This window comes from Apium graveolens, unplaced genomic scaffold (assembly GCF_009905375.1).
Source record: "Apium graveolens cultivar Ventura unplaced genomic scaffold, ASM990537v1 ctg1091, whole genome shotgun sequence".
NCBI lineage: Eukaryota > Viridiplantae > Streptophyta > Magnoliopsida > Apiales > Apiaceae > Apium > Apium graveolens.
In genome coordinates, this window is record NW_027417098.1 from 79,114 (window position 1) to 94,846 (window position 15,733).

The 15,733-nt window shown below is 34.1% G+C and overlaps 4 protein-coding genes across 4 annotated transcripts; 1 reads left to right on the top strand and 3 right to left on the bottom strand.

Moving 5' to 3' along the window:
• Positions 1-1,488: 1,488 nt before the first annotated feature.
• On the bottom strand, positions 1,489-3,238 carry LOC141699709 (elongation factor TuB, chloroplastic-like). The gene has a single exon (XM_074503562.1). It carries the CDS (start codon positions 3,122-3,124, stop codon positions 1,694-1,696), a length of 1,431 nt encoding a protein of 476 aa, XP_074359663.1. The 5' UTR covers positions 3,125-3,238; the 3' UTR covers positions 1,489-1,693.
• Positions 3,239-3,763: 525 nt separating this feature from the next.
• Positions 3,764-7,080, bottom strand: LOC141699706 (uncharacterized). Its single transcript, XM_074503559.1, has 6 exons — positions 7,017-7,080; positions 6,698-6,918; positions 5,321-5,473; positions 5,117-5,203; positions 4,854-4,987; positions 3,764-4,065 (listed from the first exon to the last, which is right to left on the bottom strand). Exons 2-6 carry the CDS (start codon positions 6,893-6,895, stop codon positions 3,960-3,962), a joined length of 678 nt encoding a protein of 225 aa, XP_074359660.1. The 5' UTR covers positions 6,896-6,918; positions 7,017-7,080; the 3' UTR covers positions 3,764-3,959.
• A 1,037-nt stretch (positions 7,081-8,117) lies between these two features.
• Positions 8,118-9,506, bottom strand: LOC141699707 (F-box protein SKIP19-like). The gene is made up of 2 exons (XM_074503560.1): positions 9,135-9,506; positions 8,118-8,401 (listed from the first exon to the last, which is right to left on the bottom strand). Exons 1-2 carry the CDS (start codon positions 9,452-9,454, stop codon positions 8,137-8,139), a joined length of 585 nt encoding a protein of 194 aa, XP_074359661.1. The 5' UTR covers positions 9,455-9,506; the 3' UTR covers positions 8,118-8,136.
• A 3,260-nt stretch (positions 9,507-12,766) lies between these two features.
• LOC141699705 (uncharacterized) lies at positions 12,767-13,174 on the top strand. Its single transcript, XM_074503558.1, has one exon. It carries the CDS (start codon positions 12,767-12,769, stop codon positions 13,172-13,174), a length of 408 nt encoding a protein of 135 aa, XP_074359659.1.
• The last annotated feature ends 2,559 nt before the right edge of the window (positions 13,175-15,733 follow it).

The following is a 15,733-nucleotide window of genomic DNA, read 5'->3' on the forward strand; positions in this document are numbered from 1 at the left end:
TCATAGTTTTCTTAGAACCTCACCACGGTCCATGGCACATCATCTTAGTGAGTAGATATATACGTACACAAATCAAAATGGTATATGCCCAGACTTATTAGTGTATCCTTCACATGCCATCTGTGGTGTTTGAAACAAAGAACCAAATTAAGCTGACACTGAAGCGACCATACTTGTCATGCTAAAATGACCAAACAAGAGAGACAACAAGCAAGACACCCTATGAAATTGTAATACTGTATAGCACAAAATGAAAAATAAATGCAGCAGTGGAGGAACCAGAAAATTCGAAAGAAAGGGAGGGGGAGAGAACTGTACACCACCCCTGTAACCTATCAAAGATAGAAGCATTGATAATTTTATTTTATAATTGACTACATACAACTGGTAAACCAGGAGCTTTACATAGCAACCTAGCTTTATAAAATAATAGAACAATGAACATCCTATCTTATGTCCTGCATTTCTTGGCCGAAATTATTGATTTCCTACAAGAAAACTAGCCAATTTCAAACAATTGTAGTGTACATATATAAAAGAATAGAGAAGACAATAATATAATAGTGGTTAGACACGAGTCGAATTCACATATTCTATGATAAAAACCATCAGCTTTCACAACATAACTGTAGGCTATTAATCGGTTGTTTTATCTTATTTGATATGCAGGGGCAGATCACGTGCCAGACCCCCACAGGGACCCTCAGTATATTTTAATACCGCGGCCTTCAGTCATAAATCAGGCACAGGTGAATAAGACCTTAACAGTAAATAAGTGAAGACATGACCAGGACAGTCCTAAAAGTATGTTCATCACTTAAGCACATGAGATAGACCTCATTTATAATGTAATTCTGGTGATCCTATAAGACACTTACAGCAAATCTAGCCTCTGTCTGGCCGAAAGTCACAATAAATAGGATAGCTCAATACAAGCAAGTCTATAGCACCTCCAGAAAAAACAGATGCATACAATTAATTTTCTTATGTACGCCCATATTATAAAGCCATCTGTTTATAGACTATACAGCTGAACAGAAACCACAATCACACAGGGAAGGGGAAATTATACTATTGTTTTTGTGTGGTGTTTATCATTATCTGACAGAAAATTGCAATCAAATTGTGACATCCAGAAAGTTTTACATATAGCTCACAATTCAAATGCATACAAATATGACTTACAAATGCTGACACTGGATACTAGTTTTCCCTGACTGGGAAAGAAGTGAAAAATTGAAATTAAGTAGCCAGATTTCGACAAAGCAAGTAGCAATGATAGATCCTTAAAATCATTAATTTGCAATGTGCAGTGCAGACACACTGGTGACCTATTGAATATGCATCTAAGCAATGCTTTCCATGTTTAATACACTCCCAATTTATAAGTCCTCCACGGGGCAATGTTGTACAGTTAAACAACTTTCACGCAAAAAGCAGTATCTTAAAGTAGATAAACAACAGTATATGAGCTAACATTTAAGAGAGGAAGCTTAAACAAATTAATTTGACAAGAAAATAGTATGATCCAACTAAACGGAGAACTATGGAATTTAGTACCAAACTCATTGCTGCATATGTAACATTGGATTCAGCATGTTTAAGAGACAAAAGGCAAAACTAATTAAAAAAAAAGAAACAAAAGTTTGAAACTTGGAATCACCCAAAAGTGCAGACCATTAGCAGAAGTTTTTCACTCAATAATGGCATTAATAACTCCAGCACCAACAGTCTTTCCTCCTTCTCTGATAGCAAACCTCATTCCTTGCTCACAAGCAACCGGCACAATAAGCTCCACGACCATCTTCACACGGTCACCAGGCATAACCATTTTCGACTCCTCATCCTTCTCGTTCTTAATAGCAGTCACTTTCCCAGTCACATCTGTAGTTCTCATGTAAAACTGAGGCCTATATCCATTGAAAAAAGGGGAATGCCTTCCACCTTCTTCCTTCTTCAAAATATACACAATCGACTCAAACTTGGTATGAGGTGTAATCGATCCAGGCTTAGCCAAAACCATCCCTCTTTGAATATCAATCTTCTGAATACCTCTCAACAACAATCCCACATTATCACCAGCCAAAGCCTCATCAAGTAACTTCTGAAACATCTCAACTCCAGTCACAGTAGTAGCCCTCGTATCCTTCAACCCTACAATATCAACCGTCTCACCAACCTTAATAGTCCCTCTCTCAACCCTACCTGTGGCAACAGTCCCACGTCCCGTAATTGAAAAAACATCCTCAATTGCCATTAAAAATGGCAACTCAGTCTGCCTCTGTGGAATAGGAATATAATCATCAACATTATCCATCAAAGCATAAATCTTGTCAACCCATTCATTCTCCCCTCTCTTAATACTTGGATTCTCCATCAACGCCTCCAATGCCAACAATGCTGAACCCGAAACAATAGGAATATCATCCCCGGGAAACTCATACTTAGTTAACTCCTCCCTAACTTCCAACTCAACCAATTCCAATAACTCCAAATCATCAACCTGATCCTCTTTATTCAAGAAAACGACCATATTCGGAACCCCAACTTGTTTGGCTAACAAAATATGTTCTTTAGTCTGTGGCATTGGTCCATCAGCACCCGAAACGACTAAAATCGCTCCGTCCATCTGCGCAGCACCTGTAATCATATTCTTAACATAATCAGCATGACCTGGACAATCTACATGAGCATAATGCCTACTCTCAGTCTCATACTCAACAGTAGCTGTATTAATAGTAATCCCACGCGCTCTTTCTTCAGGTGCAGCATCGATTTCATCGTATTTTTTAGGAGCAGAGCCACCTGTAGCAGCAAGAGCCATGGTCAAAGCAGCAGTAAGAGTGGTTTTCCCATGGTCAACGTGCCCAATTGTGCCGATATTGATATGGGGTTTCTTTCTTTCGAATTTCCCACGCGCGGCGCGTACGGTTAACCGGGTGGCGCGTGGGGAAAAAGGGGTGGTGGGTGTTTGAAATTGGACGGATAAGGTTGATGGGTGGGAGAGAAAAGAGGAGGTGAGGATGAGTTTTTTTGAGGTTGAGAATGAAAGGGCGAAATTAGGGTTAGGGTTTGAAGGGTTTATGAGGTTTATAGATGAAGAAGAGAGAGCTGAAATCGCCATTTTTGGTTCAAGAAAATAAGAGAGGTGGGAGAGATTTGGGAGAGATAAACAAAGAGATTGTGTATTTGTGTTATTTGTGTGAGTGAGTGTGTTCTCTTTATCTATCTACAAGACCTATGTATCTATTGTGTTTATAAAGATACAAATTCAACCTCATATCCCATTCTATCAACTTTCACAATTTCAAGTAGATAACATTTTCATTTTTACTATTTTCTAAAAAATAATTAAAAAATAAATTACTAACAAAAAAATAAATTAGAAAGAGTTTGGTACATGTTCAAAGTGAATTTATGGTTTGTAAAAGAGTTTCATTTATGACTATTTGCTAGTATTTGTTTATTTATTAAATGTGTTACATAAGGTTGCATTTAGTTTCTACCTTGGGGTTTTTTTTTGCTAATTAAATTTCTACCTTGGTTTTTATGAAGGCACCAAGTTGAATTCTAGTTACTTGATTTTAAGCTGTTGATATATACCTTGATGTTTCAGTTTTGTTCAAACTCTGGCTTTCTTGGGGATTTTTGTGGTCAATCAAGTGCATTTGTGTCCCTCTGTGAACTACATGCTTCTCCAACAAGAGAAATTAGTATCTTATACAAATTTCTCAACATCCCCTGTAACTGATAAGCCATCCAATACAAAAATAAAATCAATGCTTCAACAGAAAATATTCTTTACAACTCGATATAACCATAAAACTCATATCGATTTATTTAGATAAGATCATTGTACAGATTAGGACGTTATTGTGAGCTGGCGAAACATTTTAATAACAATCAGCCTCTCACCCAAAAGACTGAACAATTTAATAGCAGCTTTGGAGGCGCAAATATTACTTGTTCTTAAGTGGATTTAGTCTATCCCTGAGATAGTAGAGTTTGGCCCTCCTCACTTTCTTCTTGTCCAGCACCTTTATCTCCTTTATATTAGGAGAATACCTGCATCAGCCACTCATTTCAGTCATCATCTGAAAGAATGTCTAAGAAAAATTGCAATCGAAGGACAAATGGAAAAATCGTTTCTGCTATTAATTATCAATCACTTGGGGTAAACAAATGTACGCAAAGGTTCAAGTAATCAAGCAAAAGACTTGCAGCAACAAGAATGTCCATTGTCCAAGTAAATATACAATCAGTTATGCATTGACCATTTAAGGTGAGAGCCCATATCTGACTTCACACATCGAATTCCACATTAAGTTTTTAAGCAGACCAGTTAGTACTCAGTACCTATAAGACCATTTTAATTTAAAATTTTGGTACACCTCATGATACAAGTTACATTTCTAAAATTTTTGTGACCAACTCTTAAATTGACAATAAAGTCAATTCATGAGATATGATGAAAAGAAAATGGTGCAGTTGTGATGCAGAACCAAAAAATTTAATCTAAGACATGTTACAGAATAATCTAACATACTGACAATTCACCATTTTTCATATAAAATTTGTTATTACATGTACCAACAGAGGTGAGCATGAGTAAGCAAAACTTTTTATTTCTAAACGAGTAATCGAAGTATTTTAACATTGAGCGGAGAAACGATGTATATTAGTAGGCATCTTCTGCAGGAGTAGGTTTCGCCTTACTAACAAAACTCGATAAAATCATTATAATGGTTAAAGCAGCTTCCAGAAGGTTCTCGTAATCTGTTGCAGCCTTTGGAAAACATGTTTTATAAGTAATAGTACCGAAGAAGCAATATGCACAATAGCGGAAAACTTACAATGGAAAGAGAGATTCAACTCCAATTCCTGTTATCAGCCTTCTTAGTCTGATAGTAGTATTGAGACCCGCGTTGCGCCTAGCGATAACAATGCCTTTTAAGGTTGAAATCCGTCTCTTGTTCTCGGGTGTTTCCTATGACAATAAGAACCATAACAAAATTTAGATGTAAATACCCCCAATCCGCCAAGGATCACGTAATCTATTAGTATTTATGCATATATAAATGACCAACACAGGTCCCTCTCTAAGAACATTTGTTACCACTTTAAGCTGAATAATGTGACCAGGCTTTATTTCAGGTATCTCTCTTTGTGCTTTAACTTCCTCCACTGCTTCCTGGTCAAGAATCTGCGATGTACATTTATTTTTTTACTCTAATACAAAAGGAAAGAAACACCTTTCAATTACGTAGGTTTTCTCCATTGTCTTCACAAAAAACAAAATGTACAATTAGATTGCTCATACCTGCACAATATTTCTGGCTGTTTTGTCAAGTCTCTTGAACTTGATGCGCGGGACTACATCCAGTAGAGGAGCAGGATTATCTTTTAAAGACGAGTCAGAATTTCCTATCGTTGTGATGCACCTACTGAGAATAGTTGACTTCATGGCCCCCAACTGAAAGGAACTTTGGTTAGAATTTCTGTAGAATACTAATAGTATAAGTACTTGGAATTTCGAAAAGAAATTCAAATAACAATCTGTGCAGCATTAAATACTTATTGGAATCTGGTCCGGCACATACAAAAGACATACTTTAGCATTCAAAATAACAAGAAAATTAAAGAAAGACATGTAGCCTTTATACTATGATAAAATGCGGTCTCTCATAGACCATAGCTAAAACATAAACAGGACACTAACTCAATTACATAAAAATATATAAGATAGGCAATAACCGGAGTTGCTGAGTTAATTTAGCCTAAATGATACAGTTCTACCAGGACCGTATTAGAAGCTATTTCTGCAGTATGTTATAAGCATATGTAGCTAGGACTGGGAGATGATTTATACGGCATGACAGTCAAAAGACTTGAAACTAAAGTCATTTGAGGCTGCTCCTTTTCTAAATTCATCTTATTCATTACAAAAAAATCTTCTTTATATCACCTAATCTGATCTTTCTTTCCTCCCGTCAATTCTCTGAATTTGTAAATTTCCCTTTAAAAACTAACCTACAACCGCATGCTCATAAATATTCACTTGCAATACCTCTTCAATAACCATTACAATAAACTCCTCAGAACTAACAAAAGTGAGTCACAAATTGATATCTCTCTACTTTAAATAAACAAAATCATGCATAATATGAAGACACGTCCATTAATCACATAGAACATTTGATTAATTTGTCTACTTAAATACCTCAATAAACAGTGGATAAATAAATTAATAATGTAATGGTGACAAACATAGTTATGCACTTTAACATAAAGAAATTGAAATATAGCTTTATTTAGATATGTTTGGTGTCATTTTAAAACTATAGATTGGAGCAAAAGCTCTATTTTAACATCAAAATTCACTTTTTAGTTTCAAAATGTAGCAATAGCTATACGCATTTTAGCATCATCACTGGACTTGCTCTAAGACAATGTTCCCCGAGTAGCTTGACTGAGTCTCGTAAAGTCTTAATAACCTTTCATTAATAATCCTTTGGACAAACATAAACAAATTTGCAAGAACCAAGTAAGCAACATCCCTAAGGCCTAAACTCATACTCTTTCGGAATACTACAACATATAATGACAATTTACAAAAATCAACAATCTTTTTCGACAATCGGAAAAGGGGTAATAAACATTCACAACAACAAAGTAAAGAAACGGTCTAATTTCATACCGAGGCAGACCAAGAACTGGAAATTGGGCTTGTCCAAAATCGAACCCAAGAACAATTTGTCATAGCAGGAAGTGCAATTGAAGTGAATTGATTAGACCCTCCTGGAGAAAGTGATGCAAAAGCCCTATCTGATATGTAATCAACATTCTTATGTAAATGCCTGGTGACTACTCGAATCTTGCCCAAAAAAGATTGCATTTTTTTCTTGAAATCAATACAATCTGCAATTATAAACAAAACACATGAAGTATTTAGCAAGAAAATGCATGTAGATGTTTATATATACTAAACTACACAGCACACACACACAGTGACGAACCTGTTAAGTGTTAAGGCTTGAGGACTGTTTACCCTGTACTGGCCTCGGTAACATTTTAATTAAATCTCCATTTGTAATATTTTGAATTTCTTTATTTTTTATCGATGTAAATTCACAATTAAACCTCAGTCAAATAGATAAATGTATATAGAACCGTAAAATTTTATTAATTTGTCAAAATTATTCGTTTATTAAGACTAAGAAATTGTTTGGTATGCAGACTTTTCTTCAGGAATTTGAACTTTCTAGGAATTTATTTATGATACACTTGTTTGGGTGTCAAAAATAAAGGAAGTTAAAATAACAAGTTACTTATCCACTCCCCCTTAGTTATTCACACTTCCCATCCTCAAAAATAGACATAACACATTTGCTTATAACTATATATATACATGTGTATATATATTTTATAATTACAAGTTCCTGCACTTCCCAGGAACTTAAACAGGCACTAAAAATAAGCAATTTCTGTTATATTGATATCATAGAAAGATTAGTTATTTATCGCATGTTAATTTGAGTTAGATTCTAAAACAAATCACACAATTTAAAAGTTAGTAAATAATATGAAATTTGTTGATGTCAAGTTAAAATAAGCCACTTCACTTCTTGGTTTATGTCTTCTGCTGAGAATCAGCCATCAGTTTCACGAAGTTTATTTTGCAATCAGCATTAGAATTCAAATTTCAGTAGAATTATGCTTGGTGTTAAATTTTCTGTGCTAAGAAGTGGTAAAAAAATTGTAAGCAATTGACACAAAATTTGTTAACTGTCATAAAAAGACAAATTATTTAAGCTCAATATATTGAAATAACAATAAAATCTGCCTTCAATTCAGTAATGATTCCATTACATATATCAAAACTTAACAAAACTCTTAAAGATAAATACTATAAGGGACTTCCAAAGCCTAATATATGTCCCATAGTTGGGCTTGCTGTCCTGCATCATACATGAGGGGGTCATGTGTGAGCCTGAGATCCTTCCTCTCCTCAGCGAGGCTTAGTCGTACGCCAGGTTGAAGCTCATAACACTGGCGTATATCAAGGGATTCAAGATGAGGACAGTTATCAAGAATGGCCTGCAAGCCTTCTTTGTCCATTGTATTTGCAACGAGCTGTCAATGCCGTAGTCCAGGCATGTTTTTTGCAACAGCTTCAGCTTCCTCATTAGACTGAACACGTTGCCCTTTTCTAAGTGAGTGCAATTTGAATGATTTCAGTTGAGGGCAACATTTCCCTGCAGCTTCAACAACTTGCCCAGATATGAAAATGCGGTGAAAATGGAGTTCCTCCAATAATGGAAGTCTTTTGACCACTTCGATCAATCCTGGATAAGTAAAGTTAACACAAGATATGAGATGTAGACGTCTCAGCTGACTTGATCTTCGAACATGGAAAAAAGGAAGGCCAAAATGTCAGCATACACTTGTCACCACCAAAGATACATGTCACATCTATTTGGTTATTGCCAATAGACTAATTGCAAGCAAAATCCGCAAAATCCAAAATAGAACATTCATATTCCAGACAGAGATTTCGTCCAATACAGTGACGGCTAACTACGTTCATACGTCATAACTCATAACTATATAAACATGCATTTCAAGCCAAGTGCTTCATTTAGCATCTGTTATCAACACTCAAATTCAAGAGCAGCAAAAATCAGGGGAGACAAAAAGAACAAGAGAGAGGAAGCAACACTAGGTACTTTGCTTGGTACTTCATTAAAAAAGTCATGCAATTTGCTGTTATAATAAATTATGATTCATAGGAGCAATTCAGGAGCCACACTTGTCTAATAACATATCTTATGCATCAACAAATCTAACTATTTACTAAATTAAAATGTAGCATATCACTTCACCCGCAACTAATAACTTTCATAAGAAAACATGTATGAACATTAGGGAGATGGTCAAGGACAAAAGATTGTTAGCACCGTATAAAATGTATTGTCATGCATGCATGCATACTAAAAATCCTACTGGTATGCTACAAATATCTTTTGTACCTGACCGACCTCTAAAATTAAAGCATAACGATATTAATATCACGTGCAATCGAAACATTATATTGTAATAAAAATATAATATTGAAAAATTTCAAAAAATATCACCGTTGTGAGATATAAAGAAGCAAACGATCAGTAGCCCAAAAAGCAATAGTTAAATCAAGTAATTTTCCAGAACTCAAGTCCACAGCTTGACGGGCCATAGTTTCGAGAGGAGGCCCATATCCATAACCCGAACACCTCAAGTCCAAGACCCGCCATAAATCTGGGTCGGAGCAGATACGATGCCAGGCTTTACACACTTTGCGAGCACTCAGCATGAGAAACGCACCTTCACGCTGAAGAATCGGTATTAGAAGCTCCGGTGGCAGTTCCGACCAGTTCCCACTCCTCTCTGCCGGCGCTGAATTTGAGGGCGCTGCCATTGATTTTACAGGGGCACCGCTGAATTTGAGGGTTTATGGGCTCTTAAGTTAAGCTTGCGTATATTTTAATTAACAGCTTATATTTTTTTAAAAATTATACTTAACTTTATATAATGTGATAATTTTTAGGACTTTTTTGAAAAATACCTAAATATAAAAATAATTTTGTAAATATAGTGTATTTTTTAAAAAAAATACAAAAATACTTTATCATTTGCAAAAATATTATTTCCAATTTTTTTTACAAAAATACGGTTTTTGGCAACTGAAATCAACTCGATGCAATTTTTGACGAGTTTGTTCAATTACATGCAACCTCAAATATTACCAAAAAAACTTCATTTAACTAATTGCACATATCTGGTTAATTTTGGTTTATTCCGTATTTTGCAAAAAAAAATTAGAAGATAGTAAAATCGTAAAAAAACTTAGAAAAAATAGTATTTTTGATAATTTTTGATAATTTTTATTTTATTTTAATTTGAAAATTTAACTATATTAGTTAGATTTTTAATTAATTGGTATTAATAATTTATAATTTATATTAATAAATAACAAGAGTAGTAAATTTTTGTTTAGTAAAAGGAGAAGTTTGATTTTTTTTTAATGTATGTGTATCCAAGAATGACGTCAAAAAAATTTGGTATGTTATTCATGAAACGTTTTTGTATTGTGTGTCCAATTTATAATTTTAGGTAAATTTACATGTTTATTTTGTATTTATGACATATAATAAAAAAACCGAATTCATAATTAGTTACTAATATCTCTTTTTTCCGAGAAATAGACCAAAATTACTTTTGGGTGTAACATAGTTCAGAATGTTATTTTGAAAATAATAATCCAAAATATCATTTCATCACATTACATTGTTTAGTGTTTGAAAAATAACCCAAAACGTTATACGATTTAGCGTTTTGTTATGTTTTTATTTTACTTTTCAAAGTCCATCACGTTACATTTTATTTTACTTTTCAAAGTCCATCACGTTACTTCATGTAACGTTTTGTATGTTTTTGTTTTTTTTTATTTTAAACTTTTTTTGATATATTGTTTAGAGACCCCTAAACATCATTTAATGCTACATTTTCGATATTTCTTTTTATTTAATATTTTTAAAATTTAAGAGTATACCATAATTTAACAATTTTTAACATTCAGGTTTTGTCAATTCCCTTTTGTGTTTTAGAAATATGAAAAAAGAAATTAATAAATGTTACACCGATTTAGGATTTAGGGACCTAAACCCTAATAACCAAAAATGTAAAATTTAAATTAAACAATTTTAAAATTTAAGAGTGTAACTTAACTTAATAATTTTTAACATTTTAAGATTTATCAATTTCCTTTTGAATTTTAGAAACAATTTAAATAAATTTTATTATTGCACGATTTTACAATTTTTTATTTGGATTTAAAAATATTTTTTTTAAACAAAATTTATGTGTAAAACGCTAAAAACCCTACATCATGGAGCGTTATGCACATTAAAAAAAAAAGAAAAAAGGGTTACACGCTACAAGATGCAGGGTTTTATGGTTTTTTACTAAAAGCTTTTCAATGTCCTATTTTGAAGTGATATTGAAGTGATATGTTGGGTCAATATTTCCAGACACATAGGCGCTACTAGACCTCACAAATCGAATAACTGGATCGGTTTCAAATCGGATCTATTTCGGATCGGTTTCACACCCGGATTATAATATTACTAGAAACCATTTGGATCTGATCGGATGTGATTCGGTTCGGGTCTAATTCGGATCAAAAGCGGATGAAATTTGGATAAAAATCGGACAAAATTCGGTTCGGATATTTCAGATCATAATTTATTTATTTTTTCATGTTTTGAGACTTAAAAAAATATCTTTTTTTAAACGTAGTACTTTTAATATAATATAATGTACTTTTACATTAATTTATAATTAAATAATTAAATTATAACGAATATAACATACATTTAAGTATGAACTTTGTTTATTTTGAATCATATTCGGTTCGGAAATTATATGAATCGATTTTGTTCGGTTCCAATTTATAATCGGATCTAGTATTTCAGATCATTTTCGGTTAAATTTTCGGTTCGTGTAATTTTCGGATCGGTTTATTTTGGTTTTCGGATAATTATCGGATTATATATTTCGGATCTCGGATCCATAGATTTCGGTTTGGTTTTTCGGATCCCAACCCAATTTTTTAGGTCTAGGCACTACCCTTTTCCCGACCCCTTGCCCTTGCCAATACACAGGTGTTGGCCTTTTTAGGGTAAAATGATCCATAATATCACTTTAGGAAATATGACTCTAAATGTCACTTCAAAACGGGGTCTCGGGATCCGTTTTTCTATAAATCAAAAACGCGATTTCGCGTTTCGTTTTTCATTTTTTTTACTTGTAAAACGTATATGTGGGCAACATTTTTCATTGTTTTTTAGTGCTAAAATGCAGGTTGAGATAATGGTTTTGTGGGAAACTTCATTTCAAGTTTCGTTTTGCATTTCTTTATTTTTTTTACCAAAAATAATTGATAATGTTATATTTTTTAGCTTAATACGTTAGTTCAAGAGATATTTTGTTCATGTTTTATTGATATTTATAAATATTTAAATATTTTTAAATTAGTGAACCCTAAAATATTAAAAACAGTTAATAATTAATGTTCGGATTTGGGGCCCTAAACCCTAAATCGGTGCATGTTTTACTAAAAGTCAGAAGAGACTGGTGAACCCTAAAATATTAAAAATTGTTAAATTAGGGACCACTTTTTAATATTTTAGGGTTTACGAGTTCTTAATTTAGATTTTAAAAATTTTAAAATAATTACAAATATAAATAAAATACGATAAAATATCTCTTAAAATAAAGTTTTGAGCTTGAAGATATAACATTATCTAAATAAATAAATTAAAAACACTAAAAACGTAAATGAAAACAATGTTCTTGTTTGAAAACAAAACATGAACTCCTGTTTTTACAACAAAAACATGAACTGAAAACATGTTTCAGAGGTTAAAAAAATAAAAATAAAGTAACAAAATGACACACGCATTAACGTTTTCTTTTAATAACAAAATCAGAACCTCATCCTCCGTTTTGGAGTGACATGTGTGACCATATTTTTTAAAAGTGATATTCAGGGTTATTCAATACCAAATAGTGATATTGAGGGCCTTTATTTCCAATACACTCAGTCACAATACAGTTCATTCTATAATAAATCTAGGTGGCTAGGTAGTTCATTTTTTCTTAAAAAAACCCAATCAGTTAGACTATGATTCAATCCAGTTGGCATTCCAGCTTGCTTTTCATCCCGACGATGGATGATTTTGTTGCAGTAGCAAGGTCAGGCCAAACTGTATTTATGTCAGTTTATCGAACTAAAATTGCAGATCAGTGTCGCTTGATCACGGTCACATGGTGCAATCATTTGTTGGTGCATGGCTTCTTTGTATCAATAAAAGGCCTGGAAGGAGAGAGTCAGTATACATGTAAGGTTGAATCAAAGCCTTGGTATTTTTGGAGGAAACATGGCTCTAAGCGCTTCATATTGGATGGTAAACCTGTTGACATTTTTTGGGACCTTAAGGCTGCAAAATTTAATGGAGAAACAGAGCCAATCTCAGAGTACTATGTAGCAGCTGTATCTGATGGAAAATTTATGTTATTGCTCGGCGATTTAGAGAGAGAGATGCTTACAGGAAAGCTGAATGCAGGCCGGCTCTAATTGATCCCCACTTTGGTTTCGAAAAAGGAACATGTATTTGGAATGAAGAAGTTCTTGACAAGAGTTAATGTTGACGGAGGAATCTGTTAACAACAAAGATTGAGTTTTCTCGCCGGAACTAAGTGTTATTCCTAGTGGACTAACAATGAGATTTACAGAAGGGGGGTTGAATGTAAATCTCAAAACTTTTTCAAGTTTTGAGCAGTTTTAAAGGCTTTGTGTTCAAGATAAACAAGTGTGTGAATTGCTTTAAGCTAATACAGACAGATATATATTCAAGCACTAATGTAAAGAACACAACAGACCTTAAAAACTTTTCTGGTGGATTGTTGTTCCACCAGAGATGGTATTTCTGAAAATCTGTGATTCTAGATGTTGATCACAGCTGCGTCCTAGTACAAACTAGATAATTTTTCTCTCAAGATTTTTCTAAACAGCACTGGAAAAAATTCTTATCTAATTACTAGCTGCTACTTGGTTTATATATCACCAAGTGTACAAGTGAAGACAAAGATAAAAATACAATAATAAAATAAGTTCTCCACTTGTTTCTTCTCCATATCACTCAAGTACTTTGTTGACTATTGCCTCTTTGTACTAGAGTAGAACGGCTGCTTTTTCTGATGTTCCTGAAATTAGGCTTCCACATTTCAGTTATCTCTGTCAACCCATGTGCCTCTGTCTGCTGTTACAACTACCACTTATCAACTGCTATTTAACAGAACATCCGTTGAAGCCTTCATCCGTTGATGGCTTTATCCGTTGATGTGTTAGCAGTTGAAGCTCTATCCGTTGAAGCTTTAGAGACATCCGTTGAAGCTTTGTTTCTCATCCGTTGAAGGTCTTTAAGATATCCGTTGATACCACTTCATTTATACAAAATTACAAGGCATGAAATATTTATAATTGGCCTTCCTATTTGCATATCTTCTAGTAGTCAACATGACTTTATTTTCTCTCAACTTCTAAGAATTATATCTTAAATACAGAGACTGAAATGTGCTACAACACTAGACTTATTTCTAAGTAAAGCTGCACCATCAACGGATAGCCAAAGTGGTCTTATCCGTTGAGGCTACAAACACTAAACTTCTACTTAAGTGTTTTGTTAAACATATCATCAAACTAATGCACATATATTCCTAACAATCTCCCCCTATTTATGTCTATAAGAATTGTAGACATAAATTCAGAGTTAACTTGATGATAACAAAACACTTAATAAATATATGAATTGAAACTAAGTAGAAATTTAAAAGTGCTGCTAAAGTGTATGTACTAGGAGGTAATTGAAGATTTACAGAATTTCCAAGGGTGCTCCTCTAGTCTGAGCAAATCATCTTTTTCTTCTTTGTTCCCTTGTTTTCTTTCCTAACCCTTTGTCATTTTCCTCAATTTGGAGTTGGAGTTGTCTGTAGAATTCAGCTTCATCTTCATCACTGATATCCAACTTAGATTGCATTTCCTTGAGAGTTTCATTGCTGGCAATCTTGAGTTGGTCTTCAAGTCTGAAAAATCTTCTGACTCCTTTATCATCTCTAAATTCCATCAACCAATGAGGTGATTTGTGGATTGTAATTCCCCTTTCTTGAATGAGTAAAGTTCTGGGCAAAGCATTGGGCTCCCTCCAAGTTTTCCTTATGTTGGCAATCTTGTTGAGAATTTCAGTCTTGGCAGTCCCGGTAAAGCCAGAATCCTTTTGTATGGCTGAAAAGACTCTGATCAAGGTAGAGTAGCCTTCATTCAGAATCCTGTAGAGAGGCCATGTTCTTTCCCCAGCTCCTTTGTATCTGAACACCAATCTCTCTGGTAGCTGTCTGTAGGCAGCTATTCCCCTTACATCCTCCAGCTCATCCAGATAGAGTTCAATGTCAGAAATTTCTTTTATGTCACAGATGTGAACATAATCATCTTTAGAAATGGGTGGCTTAGGCTTAGGTTTTTGTTTTTGAGTGAATTTCTTAGAGGTTAGGGGAGGTGTAGATTTGGATTTTCTTTTCTGTTTCTTTGGTAGTGGAAGAGTGGTTAAAAGGTAGGCAATTTGATGGTGTCCCAATCAATAGGTTCCTCTTTTGGGATGATTAGTTCACCATGGATGTTTATAGTGGGATCAGCAACACAAGGTTCAGGTATGGAAGGTAGTGGTTTAGATATTGATTTAGTTTCTTCAGTGTTATCTTCACTCCTTCTATGTGCCTTGGCCTTTCTTCTGTTTCCCTTCTGCCATTCCTCTCTTTCCTCCATACTCTCACCAAATATACTCCCAAAAACCTCATCTAGGTTTACAATCTTGTTTTCACCCCTGACTTCAATTCCTTTCTCTCCTTCAACTTGACTTGACTTTAGCTGTTGTTCAAGCTTTGCTTGTGCTCTTTTGTCAGCCTTGAGTTTTTCAGCTTCTTTCTTCAACCTTTTGGTTTCTTCCCTCTTGGCCTTTGGAAATTTGGGATGTCCTTGCATCACACAGATACTCTTTCCCTCTCTAAAGATAATGGCCATGTTCATTCTTTCAACTATGTCCTTGGTCTCCTTGTGCTTTATGATGTTAGCACCCAAAAC

Coding starts and splice junctions, on each gene's coding strand:
- LOC141699709 (XM_074503562.1), bottom strand. CDS start 3,124: ATGGCGATTTCAGCTCTCTCTTCTTCATCTATAAACCTCATAAACCCT.
- LOC141699706 (XM_074503559.1), bottom strand. CDS start 6,895: ATGCAATCTTTTTTGGGCAAGATTCGAGTAGTCACCAGGCATTTACAT. Junction 5,474..6,697: donor CCAGTTCTTGGTCTGCCTCG/GTATGAAATTAG, acceptor AGTTCCTTTCAG/TTGGGGGCCATGAAGTCAAC. Junction 4,066..4,853: donor GTTGAATCTCTCTTTCCATT/GTAAGTTTTCCG, acceptor TGGCTGATGCAG/GTATTCTCCTAATATAAAGG.
- LOC141699707 (XM_074503560.1), bottom strand. CDS start 9,454: ATGGCAGCGCCCTCAAATTCAGCGCCGGCAGAGAGGAGTGGGAACTGG. Junction 8,402..9,134: donor CTTCTTTATATCTCACAACG/GTGATATTTTTT, acceptor CCATGTTCGAAG/ATCAAGTCAGCTGAGACGTC.
- LOC141699705 (XM_074503558.1), top strand. CDS start 12,767: ATGGATGATTTTGTTGCAGTAGCAAGGTCAGGCCAAACTGTATTTATG.